This window comes from Strix aluco, chromosome 15 (genome assembly GCF_031877795.1).
Source record: "Strix aluco isolate bStrAlu1 chromosome 15, bStrAlu1.hap1, whole genome shotgun sequence".
NCBI classification, from domain to species: Eukaryota; Metazoa; Chordata; class Aves; order Strigiformes; family Strigidae; genus Strix; species Strix aluco.
Genome location: NC_133945.1, coordinates 4,384,684 through 4,400,271, shown reverse-complemented (window position 1 = coordinate 4,400,271; position 15,588 = coordinate 4,384,684). Strand labels below are relative to the sequence as shown.

The 15,588-nt window shown below is 54.0% G+C and overlaps 1 protein-coding gene across 1 annotated transcript; it reads right to left on the bottom strand.

Annotated features, from left to right (window-relative positions):
- Positions 1 to 305: 305 nt before the first annotated feature.
- NAGPA (N-acetylglucosamine-1-phosphodiester alpha-N-acetylglucosaminidase) lies at positions 306 to 15,297 on the bottom strand. The gene is made up of 12 exons (XM_074840367.1): positions 15,176 to 15,297; positions 14,342 to 14,827; positions 8,034 to 8,173; positions 7,386 to 7,494; positions 6,930 to 7,058; positions 5,946 to 6,154; positions 4,826 to 4,873; positions 4,334 to 4,462; positions 2,734 to 2,865; positions 2,482 to 2,542; positions 1,626 to 1,871; positions 306 to 840 (listed from the first exon to the last, which is right to left on the bottom strand). Exons 1-11 carry the CDS (start codon positions 15,295 to 15,297, stop codon positions 1,649 to 1,651), a joined length of 1,788 nt encoding a protein of 595 aa, XP_074696468.1. The 3' UTR covers positions 306 to 840; positions 1,626 to 1,648.
- Positions 15,298 to 15,588: the final 291 nt, after the last annotated feature.

Sequence of the window (15,588 nt, the reverse complement as noted above, 5' to 3'; positions counted from 1 at the left end):
GTTGCCCTCCTGTTGCCTGCTGCTGTGCCCTGTCCCACCGTGCCGTGTCAGTGACCGTGGCTGGACCTCAGGATGAAAGGTCTCTGGAAATCCTGGTAGCCACGTGAGCCCCACTGGCACACTGCAGGACAGCTCCACGGCACCTGGATCTCTCCAGCTCCCTCCTTTTAACACCTCATCCTGCAATGTAGGTAGTTATTTAAAATAAAAAGGGTTCACAGGGTTGAATGGCCAACTGAGATTAACTGGGAAAGGATTGTGTCTTCCTCCTGCAACAGACTATTAAGAATTGGAGTTTCAGGCAGTTATCACTAATAGACTTTATTCAAGTTTCAGAGAGTCTTCTGTAAATAATAGAAAAATAGAATCTTCTGTTTACAGGTTGATTTGACACCAACAGCGGCATAAAAATTCTATATTCTTTACAGGGAGAGATAGAGTGCATAAAAAGGTTAATATTCAGGCTCAGACAGGCGTTAAAACCCCCTTTGCAGCATTAAAGTAGCACGTTAAAGGCTAGTTTTCCCTCCCATGGAAGCAAACTCCAATATTATCTTTTTTAAAATGCATTGTGCAAGTAATTCTAGTAAAATGTCTGACTTCCAGCCATGATGTTCAGGATCTTGGGTCGCTCCAGGGCAGCGGTTCCCTCGGATGAGGGAAGGGCAGTTCCAGCAGCCGTGGCCGTGGGCCTGTCCCGCTGGCTGAGGGCAGCCTGTGGCTGGGCCAGCCCAGCCCAACCCCTGGCTCGGTCAGTGCCACCCGGCCCTGCCAGGCTGCTGCTGCCTCTTCCCTTCCCCAGGCACGAGAGCCTGGGCAGAGCACGCTGGCTTCTGGCAGCTGCAAGAGAACACAGGAATTCTTGAGCTGAAAAGGCTTTTTCCTATTGCTGTACTGCAAGAACCCACCAGAAGCACAGTGCTCATGGAGCACCTGTTAGCCTGCTTCTAGGACTACGGATTCAGTAAGAAAACACTGGCCCTGCAGTCAAGAGCCAGGTGAAGAAAGTCAGGTGCAAGAAAGCCCCGAGCCTGTGTCAGCCTTGGAGCCTACCGCTGCGGCCAGGAGGAGGAACGCTGGGGTTCAGTGTGTGCTCCACCTCTTTCAACATTTTAAGACAACTTTTTTCAGTTCTGTGATAAAAGTCTGAGCTTACCCAGGAAGGGCAGACACTACCCCATCCTTAAGCCAGTTTCCTTAAGCCTAGCTTTATGTCACAGGCAATTTATCTTGCATCTTAAACATACCCACCACTGCTCAGGGGAGATGGGACCTTTGGAGTGCCTCAGGCTTACGTTCCTTACCCACTTCCCTCAAGTATTGGAGGGAACCAGCCTATTTCCTTTCCTGCTGCAGCAGTGGGGTTCCCTCATCCACCCACGGGTGGAAGCTGGCCCATGGCTTGTGCCTGGCCTCCTCTCATGGCAACTAATTACAGTCTGGGGCTGCAGAGGGAGGCAGGGATGCTGGCCGTGTTCTCAGCAGGGCAGGGCCAGGAGCAAGGGAGTCCTGGGACTGGGGTATCTTGCTGCTGCTCTGGGGTCGGTCAGCAGTGTCACACCAGGCCTGCACAGCCTCTGCAACAGCCAGTGCTGTGTGGCAGCACAAGGTGCAGAGGAAAATACCTCATCTCTTCTCATCCGGGATGCTAAAGGAGCGCTTGGCTTTGGTCCTGAGTATCCTCTGTCTCGCAGGCAGCCGATGTGGAGGTGTGAGTGGCTTCCCCGTTCATCTCCCTCAGCGGGTGGTAGAGATAATCACCGCTCTCATGGAGCCTCTCCGACCTGGCCTTGAGAAAAAGGCCCACGTTTCCCACGGCGCTGATCGCCAGAAGCAGAGCCAAGACAGAGGTCAGGGAGATGCAGGTTTTCCTGTCAGATGGAAGAAAAATCCACATAAGCAACATCTCTTGACCTGCTTTCACGTGGTCCCAGCGTGCAGATGCTTTCTGAAGGTTTGGACTCCCCTCTCTGTCATCAGAGTGATGGTTGTGCTCTCAGGCAGGTGAGAACACGCTCTGTGAAAGGCTGCTCCGGCAGCCAGAGCAGGGGGGATGGTTTTAGTTTTCCCCACAGTTAACAAGTGACCGGCTCTGTCTGCAGCACGACTGTAGCTTCACCAGTGCTGCAGAGGCCAGGCTCTGGGGTCAGAACTGTCCTTGTCTGGCTGTTGCATCAGGGAGAGGGAAGGTGGCTCTTGTTTAACCACACCAGGCTCAGAGCATGAACTGTCACTGATGGCGGCTTCAGCTCAGCCCTTGTCTTACCATTATGATTTTAGCCCCTTGCCTTCCCTACCCTCGTCCTTCCCACCACGAGAGCTGCAGGTGACACAGTGAAATCACAACAGGGAGGGCTGGGGCCATGCGGCAGCAGCAGGTCTCCAACCTTCACCGACACACGGCCCTGGCACGCGGGAGGTGTGAACGACTCCATCCCGGTGTGGATGTATACACGTGTATGATGAGTATTACACACTTACTCTGACAGAGAGAATTTTTCCTTGCTTCTTCCCTTATTCTGGGAAGCCAAACAGCGCCTGGCTGCAAACAAAGAACAGGGAAGAAAGGCAGTGTCAGGGGGAGGGTGTAAAGTTCCACTAAAAAAGAGCAACCTTAGGTAAGATGACAGCCAGCGAGAGCTGATAACTAAGCAAATAGAACATTATGCACTAAAGCTGCTCTTCCAACTTTTTTTTTTTTTTTTTAAACACAACCACAGTAATCAGAGGTACCTTTGTTTAACTGGTTCTGTACTGCCCAGTCATAGGTGACGTTGCAGCTGCCTGTCTCCCGGTCGCAGGGACACGTGTGTTCACATGCACACTGGTTCTGGCAGTTTGGCCCATACCAGCCCATGGGACACTCTAGGGAATTGATTACAAAGAAATTGCTCATTATCAAAGCTCCACCTGCTTTGAAACCATCCAGTCTGTCACTGCAGCCGCCCCTGCCCCCAGCTCAGCTCCACCTGCTTCCCCGCGGGCCCCAGCTCAGGGCCAGGGAGGGTGGGCATGCTCAGAGCTTTAGGAGAGGCTCAGACCTCGCCTACATCTCACCGAGGTGTTTGTGTTGCTTTACCACAGCAGTCTCTGGCCTCGCTGCTTTCCACGTGTTTTACAGACCTGCTGTTTGGCTCCTAAGCAAAGGCAGGGGTGGGGGCAGCAGTGGCCAATTCCTAAAGGGAAGCAGTCAAGTCCCCAGGTTTCCTGCAGCCTGGCAAAGCTGTTCTGCCTGCCCACCTGGCTTCCTCCAGCCTGGAAGCAGCAAACTGAGAGTTAACCGCTGTTATTTTGTTTTCTTCACAGAGAAGATTTTGTGAAACAGGGATCGGGCTGGCTGAGTGTTCCTAGGCTGAGAACAAAGCATCACTAACCATGCAGAGTAGAAGTTTACACCCACGCTGTAATTAACTTGTCCTGTCATCAGAGCAGGCTGTTCATTCAGATACACAGGGCCTCGAGCACTTCAGAAAAGCTGGCGTGGTTACACAATCGAGTTACCAGCACAGGTACAGCAGGAGTCTGAAGGTCGTACGCCAGAACGGCCCTTTGGAGCATTTCACACTCACTGACTTGAGGCACCTGGAGGTGGGGGTGCAGGCAGGGCCTGCTGCAACACCCTCAAGCGAAGGATCACAGAATCACAGAATCATCTCGGCTGGAAAAGCCCTTGAAGATGCTCCAGTCCAACCATGAACCTCACACTGACCGTTCCCAACTCCACCAGATCCCTCAGCGCTGGGTCAACCCGACTCTTCAACCCCTCCAGGGATGGGGACTCCCCCCCTGCCCTGGGCAGCCCATTCCAACGCCCAACAACCCCTTCTGCAAAGAAATACTTCCTAAGAGCCAGTCTGACCCTGCCCTGGCGCAGCTTGAGGCCATTCCCTCTTGTCCTGGTGCTGGTTCCTTGGCTCAAGAGACTCATCCCCCCTCTCTGCACCCTCCTTTCAGGCAGTTGCAGAGGGCAATGAGGTCTCCCCTCAGCCTCCTCCAGACTAAACAACCCCAGTTCCCTCAGCTGCTCCTCACAAGACATGTCGAGTATTCACATTCTACACTCACAAGCTTGGGAAAGCAACACAGTTCTGTGGGCAGAGGCGACATGGGCATCCACAGTTTTCTAATGCTGAAGAAAACTATTTCCTCTCTGCTCCCTCCTTTTCTTTTTAGCCAGTTTGGGTAGGACAGGCAAGCTGCTGGGAGCTGGCAGGTTATGCTCCAGCCTGAGCCTGCCTGGCAGACCTCACGCTTGCTGTGCCTACAGGAGGTGGCTCATATGTGACACCGAAGCCTCCCCCCCAGCCCAGCTGTTACTCAGAGCAGCCCTTACCGTGCTCACAGCTGGTGCCGTAGTACCCAGCCGGGCAGGAACAGGCTCCCTGCACCGGCTCACAGGAGCCACCGTTCTGGCACTGGCATTTCTGGGTGCAAGCGTCCCCGTAGAAACCGCTGGCACAAGCTACAGGAGACAAGCAGAGCTCTCGTCAGGGCCCTCACGACAACGGCGAGCGCTCCCACCCCACGCTTGCACCCCCAGAGCGTTCACAGCACGTGGTGCTGACGGCTGCTCAGAGAACAGAGGCTGAGTCTGTGCCTTGAACAAGGAGCAAGGGCTTAAAGTGCTTTGCACCAAGCCCCATCTTAAGATGCTCGGGCTGCAATTAAATTCACACTGACAAAAAGAAAAGCATACGATGCAGACTTTCCCTTTACTGCTCCCTCTTGGGGAGGCACCCACCGCTGCCAGCAGCCAGCCCTGAGGAAGTGGTTCACACTCTCCTCTTGCTGTGAAGAAGTGGAGCGGAGTGGAAGTCAGCATTACCTTCACTGCAGTCCCTGCCAGTCCAGCCAGTGTCACACAGGCATCCAGCTGCGCAAACACACACAAACAGGCATTAACAACAATAGCGAAAGACTCAGAAACAGCAGGAACTCAAAATTAGGAGCTTCTGCTTCTTGGGGTTCTCTTAACTCTCCCTGCCAGGGAACCCACAGACTACAAATTCTGAACCCACTACAGCTGCAAACACAGCAGAACCTCCTGCTGAGGCATTTCGAGAGATTAACTCCGGGTCAACTATTAGCAACTCCTGCAGCCACTGAGCTCTGCCCAGTCACTTCACTGCTGCAAACTTGACTGTCAGTTGAATTAGGGTGGTAGCACAGGAACAGGAACAGGATGGAGCAGGCATGGAAGAGCAGAAGCTGCGGGGTGCACATTGCAGCAGTTCCTAGATTTGAAATGAGTTTATGGAAGAGTAGCACCTGCACACTTGTAAAGCTCATAAAATGGGAGAGTCAAGTAAGGAAGGAAAAATAAGGGGAGGGGACAGAACTCAGCTGCTCTGTTATACAGCCCAACACACTGCCCTTCCCATCAGCAGCTTTACAACCGAACCAGAACAACCCCAGGGGGCCGAGGGAAACGGACACAGAGTTTAAAGTCAAGTCCTATTACAGGTCTGGCTTCCAGCTCTGAGCCCCAGCCTAGCCCTGCTGCCGTCTCCTAAAGACAACGTGTTCTGACCGCCTCTATGGGGAGGGAAGGGGAGAGCAGCTCTGTGTGCCCAGAAGACAAGACAAGGGCTGAGGCACACAGCACCAGCTGGCTGCCGGAGTCAGGGCATGGGCTGGCCAGACAATCAGCACCCGCAGCCCTACGAGGCTGGGAAGCCTCTCCAAAGAGTGCTGCTCTCTGCCGCGAAGGAAACGGCTACTGCTGGTGCCGGTTCATGGCAGCTATGCTCCTTCACACCAGAGTGGGCAAGGACGCTGTGAACCAGCCAGGCCTGAGCCCAGCGAGGCGCTGAGGGCCCACGGTGGTGCCTCGAAGGCCGGCAAGTGATACTGCCCATGGACGTACTGCTCGGGGCCGTGTTTCCCCTAGAGCTGCCCAGGGGCACCCACTGGCATCTCCATTAGAAGCCTCCACAGTGACTCACAGCCGGTGCAGAGGCCGTGCAGGCTGCAGTTGGAAGGGCCGCAGTCCAAGATGTCACAGGCTGGACCTGTCCAGAAGCCACCAGTGCAGTGGCACTCCCCTTCCACGCAGTCGCCATGGCCGCTGCAGTCGGCCGGCTCGCAGGCGGGCTCGTGGATACACATGATGGTTGAGATGCTCCGAGGGCAACGCCACATGTTGTCAAAGGAGCTGGGGAGAGAAGACGGGTCCCATAAGGCATGCAAGCACTGTGCTGCTCCCAGCCCTATGTGAAACCAGTTGATATAACCCACAGATTTTCATCCTGATTCACACTGGCAAACAAGAACATTAATAATAGGAAAATATAAACATAAAACTAGATTTGAGTCAATGTTTTAACGAAGCGTTAACTCCTCTTGGATAGCTGTCATTTCAAACACGGAATGACAGGAAGCAATGTGCAGTTTCCCTTGAAGCAGTCTCAGCTCTCCTAACTGGTGTTCAACGTGCCTTGTCTTGAATATTATTTGCTTTGATATAAGTGACATAACTGCAGTTATAGCAATGCTTGGCTTTCACCTGTCAGACTGCAAACTGAATTTTAAATCCCTTCATGTCTACAGTCAGAAATGACTAAAAAGCTAAATTACTAAATACTTTAGTAAAATATTCTTTAGGTTCCCTCACATAAGGCAGGGCACGGTCTCTAAGTCAGTGTTTCTCTTCAATAAAAAGCTGTTGACAGATCTCTGCTAATTCCTGTGGAGGTGCAGCTCTGAATCTCCCAGTCCAGGAGCTGTCTCCTTATCTGATTCCCACATCAGTCAGCTTTAAATTTTGGAGTCCCTCTCTCTCCCAAAACTTGTCACTTGACTTCACATTGCGATCTCCCAGCAAGGCAGACGGACTCCCTGACAGAGCAGAGGGGTAGGACCGAGCTCTGCGCGCTGACGGGAGCCGGACGGTACCTGCACAGCCCTGAGCACGTGCCACCAGCACCTACCAGTGCTCAGATGGGTAGCTGGCCAGGGTCCCATTTAAGACCAGCGTTGCAGAGCCTCCACCATCCAGGTTGATAGCATTGATGACTCCCTGCTCCTTCAGAAATTCAGCCATTTCCCAGAGGTTGACCCTGCAAAAGCAAACAGTTGTTCCTTGTTCATTCACGCTATTTGACTTCAACAGAACTGCTACATGGGAAGCTTGGTCCCTCTCCTCAGTGGAAGGGGGAAGCTCTCCCATCCCAGGTCTGCTGACTGCCTTGCAGGCTGCCTTGGCCTTTTCTGGCTCTGCCCGAAAGACACCAAACAGCAGTGTCTTCAACCCACCTCTTGAGCTCTGCAAGCCTCTGCCTTAAAATATTACCCCTGGCAGCTGCAGTGTCCCTCCAGTTCCAGTGACAGAATTTAAAGACCGATCTTGCACCCGCCCCAAGACCTTACCACAACCCTGGCCTTACCCTCTGGATTCTGTCTGTCCATCCACATGAACCAGGACCAGCTGCCCCTGCCTGTCGTGTCCAACTGCAGTCCTGGCTGATATCACATTGATGAACTTGTCAAAGGTTCCTGTGCAGGAGAGGGAATAATTCACGCACCAGCTGGGTGACATTGGCATCTGTTTGAAAAACAGCTCCCAGCAAGGAGCTCATCTAAACTGAAACACAGTGAGAACAGAGCCCAGGTTCCTCTTGTTTGTCCAAGCCCCTCCAGGAATAACATTTCCAGAAGCGCTCTTGTTAAGTTTTTGTCTGGCGCAAGGACAAAGAAGGGGATTCAGATGTTTTAAACCCCTGTAAGAGGGATCTGGTTTGAGTTCCTCTAGACAAATACTAATACTAATCCTGCCACCATTATTTACAGTCCTCAGCAAATTCTGTTCAACAACCCTGAACAGGCGAGCGCAGCCTCACCTTACAGGCAGCCTATTCCTTGTACTGCACTTGCCACAGACTCGGCATAAAGTAGCACAGAAGAAATTTAGAGCTCTTAAGTGAGTAGCAAACTGCAACTAGACAACACAGTTCCCACTGCTACCCCCTCCTTCCAACAGCCCCATCAGAAGGACAATCTATGCCCCGGCTGAAGCCAGGCTTTACAATATTTACCTGTGGTTTGAATTTCATCACACTCAGCCATTTGGCTCTGACTGATGTACACTTCTCCATCTCTTAGGAGCCAAACTACCCCACTCACAAGCTGCACAAAAGGGTTTGCTTGATCCAAGACATCTTCCTCAGACAGGTAACTAGGAAAGAGAGAGCAGGAGCGGTTACCCACAGTCACAGCAGTGTCATGTAAAAGCTTCTTCTGCTGCCAGCAGGCTCCAGGAGCAGGGAGAAGGGAAGGCAGTGGCCGAATGAAGGCTAGCTACATCCAAAACTAGAGGCCAAGCAGTGCAAAACATCACTTTAGCAGCCCGAGTGGACCCTGTTCTCCACTCTTCTGCACAAAATCACTGTTAATGACGGTCCCAGGACACTGTGCATGAAACGACTCCTGCCAACAACGTGGCCAGCGGACCTGAGCCAGGATATTAGGAGCAGAAAGCATCTGGCAGAACATGAGGGCAAAGCCATTGCCAAATACTCAGTGATCTGTGGAAGCAGCTGTAACACCGTGCTGTCTGTCAGCTTCTATTCTGCAAAACAGTGACACCAAACAGCTTTTGAGAGGGTTTTCAGCAACAGCATCCAGTCTGCCTACAGCTGCACTAAGGGGAAGACACTGCTGGACCCTACCTGCTCCCCTCTGGCTGGGAAAGAGCTTCCTCTACTCTTCCAGACAGCAAAACCTTTCACTGAACAGTCAGACAGCACAAAGGACTGTTCAGCGACCATTTCCGTGATGGGGCGTTGTGCGTCACTGTGGGGTGCTTCCCAAGGGATATTCTTCTCTCAAGAATTAGGGTGCTGAGTACCATCTGCCTCATCGGAACCTGACCCTAGGTGATGTTTGCAACTGCCGGGAGAGGACAGCAGCAAAGGCCGGGCTGAACAGCTGCGCTCTCGCTGGAAGCTCTGCCAGTTTGGTTTACAACTGATTGCTCTGCGTGCTCCAGGCATGTCTTGTGAGAGCCGGATGCTCAACTTTTAGTTTTTTAGTATCCATGACTGCAGCTGAACAAAGCTTCATGCTTTGTAGAAAAGTGTAATTGAAATTACCTGAATGGAAAACATGCAAAAAGAAACCCCTTTACTCGTGGGAAGGGAAAAACAAAGACAAAATGAACACAGCTGAAAATGGACCAAACTACAAAACAGCTTGAGCGTGGACTAATCAACCGCCAGCTTTTAAAGCTGCAATTATCCATCCTCAGTCCAGGTGGTAGAGGCAGCATCTTTGCTAGGTGGGGGGTAACAATGTGCCCCGGTGCACTGTCCCGCTGCTCATGATACAGTGTGAAAGAATCAAGTGCAAATTACTTTCCCCACAGATTAAATTATTTACACCTAAACTATTTCTAGTGTCATGTTTTGGAAGTCACAAGGACACCAAGCAGACAACTCACACAGTGCCACAACTCCATTAACATGGGAAATCTTGTCAGAGCAGGAGAGAAGCAGGGCAGAGCTGAGATTAAACACTCAACGGTGACTTTGCAGTTGCTGCTGGTCCCCTCGGCAGAAGCCCCCTCACTAGAGGGGACCTGTCACCAGCTCTGACATGTAAATTAAGGCCGTGGTTCTCCAGGCTGTCAGAGAATGGCTGCACACTAAAGCCCCAGCTTGGTACACTTGGTTTGGCTTTGCAGAGACTCTTGCTGAGGCCTGAGGGCACATGGGAGTGGGCTAACAGAAGGGTGGAGAATGCAGCAGCTTCCAGACTGCTTCTCAATCTTCTGAGACCATCAGAAGAACCTCAGGGAGCCCTTCTTGGACCTTTAGGGTGCCTGCTGCTGCTGGGGAAAGGGAGCTACTGGGGGCCTTCACTTCCAGCAAGCACTAACAGTCCCTCTGTCAGCTCATCAAAGGGTGCTTTGAGCTTTTGTCTCCAGCTGATGACAGGGTGTCACACACCCTTTCAGCTGGTGCCAGGAAGAGGCCCGTATAACCACCGCTGAGACCACAGTAGTCAAAAGATGCTGCAGCTCATGTGGTGAGGAGCTGGAGCTTCTGCAGAGGACACAGCCTCCAGCACAGCAGACACCTTGATTCAGCTCAAGCTGTGGAGGCAGAGGGCAGCGCTCCAGCTCTCAGGCTGCAGGGATACCTGTGCCTCTCGCTGGGGCCAGGGGAAATGGTGTCCTAGTGCATGCTGGCTGGGGAGCGACGCTGCTGGGACAAGGGGCTACGGGAGGAGGTCTGCACAGTAGCAGGGATGATGAGAAAGAGGTGGACAGATCTTCCCTAACAGCATGCAGAAACAAAACCCTGAACCCCCCACTGCCCAAAAGGAGCAGCCAGGATCTGCTCAGTGGGGTGGTAAATCCTGTGATGATGAAGGCTGGAAGACTCTGAGCTCTGGCACCAGGAGGGTCCTTCCTTCCACTCGGGTGCAGGCAAGGGGCAGAGGGCTCTGTGAAACAAAAGCATCTGTGCCAGCCGAACCTGAAGCCTGCAGCAGCATCTCAGGCAGTGGGTGAGTGTAGGGGGAAGCTCCCTGCTGTGGGGGGCAGAGGCCCCATCTGCCAACCTGTCAAGCTGGGGGCTCAGATCTGGGATGGTGTGGGGAGACCACTGAGGCTTCTCCAGCCCCTGGCCTGCCATCCCCTGCTGCTCTTCCACACGGGCACAGCAGTGCTGCCAGGGGAAACCAGGAGCGTACCAAGAGCGACTGCACAGCTCTGGGGGTGACAGCCAAGGGTGGCCCAGGTGCTCCTCTCCTCAGTCCTGCCGGGGAGGAGGAAGGGCTTGAGAAGCAGGGGATGGATTCTGTGGGTCAATGTGCAGTAGTACAGCTGGTGTTGACAACAGGGATTTGGCTTTTACAAGGACAGAACCTTCTCTGTGAAACGAGGACCTGACCAAGTGAGGCAAAAGTAACTCTGTAAATAGGTGATCTGTTGAGGAATGTTTTAGACCAGGAATGGCACACAAGGGAGATGATCAGCCCCAGACAAGTGAGGAAGTGGTGGAGCAGGCTGACAAGCGAAGGCTGCAGGGTGACACGGGCATAAGAACTTGAAACAACAAAGTATAAACAAAAGGGGATCTCAACCATATGCATGCAAATAAGGAAATGGTGAGAGGACTTATGGGGAAGCTCTCATCCTCTTCCTGGAAAATCAGAGTGGGTGCCTATGTGAAGTTGTACAGTAACACAAGCAGACAGGAGGAATCAGAGGTCTGTGCAGCTGCAGGGCTACAATCTCACCGGGATCATGCAGACGTGGTGTGACAGCGCCTGTGACTGGAATGCTGCAATGGATGGATACGGGCTCTTAGGAAGAGCCTGTACCCAGGGAGGGTGGTGGGAGAAGTTGCCCTTTACATGAGAGCAGCAGGAATGCCTGGAGAAGAGGCAGTGGGGTAGCCCTGTATGTTAGGGAGTGTTTTGATTGTCTAGAGCTTAATGATAGTGATGACAGGGTTGTGTGTTTATGGGTAAGAATCAGGGGGAAGGCCAACAAGGCAGGTATCATGGTGGGAAGCTGTTACAGACCATCCAACCAGGATGAAGAGACAGACAAAGTATTCTATAAGCAGCTGGGAGAAGTCTCACAATCACTAGCCATTGTTCTCATGGGGGACTTCAACTTACCCGATGTCTGCTGGAAATACAATACAGCAGAGAGGAGACAGTCTAGGAGGTTCCTGGAGTGTGTGGAAGAGAATTTCCTGACACAGCTGGTGAGGGAGCCAACTAGGGAAGGCGGCCCGCTGGACCTGTTGTTTGTGAACAGAGAAGGACTTGCGGGTGATGCGATGGCTGGAGGCCATCTTGGGCACAGCGATCACAGAATAAGAATTTTCAATTCTTGGAGAAGGAGTGAGGTCAGCAGAACCGCTACCTTGGACTTCTGGAGGGTAGACTTTGGCCTTTTTAGGACCCTGGTTGCCAGAGTCCCTTGGGAGGCAGTCCTGAAGGGCAGAAGAGTCCAGGAAGGCTGGACATTCTTCAAGAAGGAAATTTTAAAGGTGCAGGAGCAGGTCATCCCCATGTGCCAAAAGATGAGCCGGCGGGGAAGGAGACCGACCTGACTGAACAGAGAACTTTGGCTGGAACTCAGGACAAAAAGGAGTTTATGGCCTTTGGAAAAAGGGGCAGGCAACTCAGGAGGACTACAAGGATGTCATGAGTGTATGCAGGGAGAAAATTAGAAGAGTCAAAGCCCAACTAGAACTTAATCTGGCTACTGCTGTAAAAGGCAATAAAAATGTTTCTGTAAATACATTAGCAACAAAAGGAGGGCTAAGGATGATCTCCATCCTTTATTGGATGCTGGGGGGAAACATAGTGACAAAGGACAAGGAAAAGGCTGAGGTACTTAATGCCTTCTTTGCCTCAGTCTTTAATAGTAAGACCAGTTGTTCTCTGGGTACCCAGCCCCCTGAGCTGGAAGACAGGGATGGGGAGCAGAACGAAGTCCCCATGATCCAAGGGGAAATGGTTAATGACCACTGAGACACACGCAAGTCTATGGGGTCAGTTGGGATCCACCCACGGGTACTGCAGGAGCTGGCAGAAGTGCTCACCACGGCACTTTCCATCATTTACCAGCAGTCCTGGCTAACTGGGGAGGTCCCAGGTGACTGGAGGTTAGAAAATGTGACGCACATCTACAAGAAGGGCTGGAAGGAGGATCCAGGGAACTACAGGCCTGTCAGTCTGACCTCGGTGCCGGGGAAGGTTATGGAGCAGATCATCTCGAGTGCCACCACACGGCACGTACAGGACAACCAGGTGATCAGGCCCGGTCAGCCATGGGTTTATGAAAGGCAGGTCCTGCCTGACTAACCCGATCTCCTCCTATGACAAGGTGACCCCATTAGCGGATGTGGGGAAGGCTGTGCATGTTGTCTACCTAGGCTTTAGTAAAGACTTTGACACCGTTTCCCACAGCATTCTCCTGGAGAAACTGGCTGCTCACGGCTTACACAGGCATACGCTTCGCTGGGTAAAAAACTGGCTGGGTGGCCGGGCCCAAAGAGTGGTGGTGAATGGAGGTAACTCCAGTTGGCAGCTGGTCACAAGTGGTGTTCCCCAGGGCTCAGTACTGGGGCCAGTTCTGTTCAATATCTCTATCAACGATCTGGATGAGGGGATCGAGTGCACCCTCAGTAACTTTGCAGATGACACCCAGTTGGGTGGGAGTGTTGATCTGCTGGAGGGTAGGGAGGCTCTGCAGAGGGATCTGGGCAGGCTGGAGCGATGGGCCCAGGCCAGTTGTATGAGGTTTAACAAGGCTCAGTGCCGGGTCCTGCACCTGGGTCACAACAACCCCCTGCAACGCTACAGGCTTGGGGATGAGTGGCTGGAAAGTGGAAAAGGATCTGGGGACGTTGGTCGACAGCCAGTGGCAGCATGCCCGGGTGGGCAAGAAGGCCAACAGCATCCTGGCCTGTATCAGGAGTAGTGTGGCCAGCAGGGACAGGGAAGGGGTCTTACCCCTGTACTCGGCACTGGTGAGGCTGCACCTCGATTACTGTGTTCAGTTTTGGGCCCCTCACTACAAGAAGACATTGAGGTGCTGGGGTGTGTCCAGAGAAGGGCAACGAAGCTGATGAAGGGTCTAGAGCACAAGTCTTGTGAGGAGCTGCTGGGGGAACTGGGGGTGTTTAGTCTGGAGAAAAGGAGGCTGAGGGGAGACCTTATGGCTCTCTACAGCTACCTGAGAGGAGGTTGTAGCGAGGTGGGGGTCAGACTCTTTTCCCAAGTAACAAGTAACACAGGAGGTTTAGATTAGGAAAAGTTCTTCACTGAAAGGGTTGTCAAGCACAGGAACAGGTTTGCCCGGAGAGGTTGTGGAGTCTCCATCCTCGGAGATGTTAAAAACCTGACTGGACGTGGCCTTGAGCAACCTGCTCCAGCTAACCCTGTGCTGAGCATGTGGTTGAATGAGGCAGCTCCAGAGGTCGCTTCCAACCCCAGTGTTTCTGTACTGCAGCCGGACAGTTACATAGTCCGCTCTGCCTCTCCTCTGTGGGGGGGACAGAGACCTCTCCTCCTTCTACCATAATCAAGGGTACCTGTTGCATGTCAGGAGCAGAGACACAGGAATCTAAGCAGCTAGAGATCAGAGTAACTTATCCAGCTTCTCTGGATAAGTTTCTCTGGAAAAAAAGGCAGTGGCCAGAGGGACAGCTCAATGGCCTACAGGTAGGACATCCCTGATTTCAGCATTCAAAGCCTGCTCCTGCTCTAACTGGGAGAGGCCAAGGAGGCAGTGCCTGGGCAGTGCTTCCCGCCTCAGTCATGCCTACTGGTCTTTGGGGAGGAGAGAGCATTCTCCAAACAAGCCGCAAGTTCTTACCCGAACACCATGGTGCCATCCTTCCGGATGCCAAACTGAGCGTTTTGCAAGCCTCCAGAGTTTCGCACCAGCTTTCCATCGCTCACAACGTTCCCAAGGCACTCTCCAGTTCCCATGTCAAAGTACCCGCCATTCTGGGCCACCAGACACTTCCCGAGCTTGGCGGTCTCTTCCACAGGGGCTCTGCGGTGAGCCTGGCAGCCTCCCGCACCGCCCGGCTCCAGCACAGAGAAGGTCCTCAGGGGGTTCCTCACAAAAGTGAAGTGGCCATAGACCACCTTGTGGTCCTTCCCCCCCGGGGGGATGTAAGAAACAAACGTTCTGGTGGTAGCCACTGGGCCACCTGTCCTGTTGTCGCTGGGCCAAGCTTCATGCGTTACGTTGCCGTACTTGAGGGGCTGACAGTCTCTGACGTGCCTGTGGTGGTGGCGAGGGCCGTGCCGGGAGGGGAAATAGGGCTGCAGCAGGGGGTCGCTGGGGGGGGGCCTGCAATGAGAAGATCCGGTTGCCCCAAGGCTGCCCCGGCAGAGCAGCCAGCCCTGCGCGGCGGGACGGGAGCCGCTCGGCTCGGGACGGCTCCACCGACAGCCCGGGCCCCGCTTCTCCCCTGCCCCCGGGCACTCCCCGGTACCGCTGTAACCCACCCCGGCTCAAGGCGGGCCGTCCCGCTTAGTACCCGCACCACCAGGCCGACCTCGGGGCACCGGCTCGGCGGCGCCCGGGCAGAGCCCCAAGGCGAGAAGCGGCGCTACCGGCCGGGAAGGGACCCCCGGGGCCCGCCCGTACCGGGACGGCAGGGCTGGCACCGCCCCGGCCACCCGCGCGCACACTCACCCGGCGCCGCGCGCCGCCTGCAGCCAGCCCAGCACCGCCAGCGCGGCGGCCACCACCGCCGGCACCGGCCGCCGCCGCCCGCGGCCCCCGCCCGCGGCCCCCGCCGCCCCGGAGGCCGCCATCTTGGCGGGCGCTCAGGCGGGCGCTGGCCGCGCGCCCTCTGCCGGCCGTCCCGCGCGGGGCCCGCTTCCCGCCCTTCCCCTCAGCCGGGGCGGGCCCTGATGGGGGCTGTGCTCCGAACCCTGACCAGAGAGGACTTTTACGACTAGAAAGAGGGAAAGAAATAATTTTAAAGTCTGTTGTTTCCATAAGAAGCTGTGGGCTGCCTCTGTACGGTCGATGTAGATGTTGTCTGAATTAGCTTTAACCCGGGGAGGACACGCTCTCCGTTCCTCAGGGTCTGGCATTTTCTC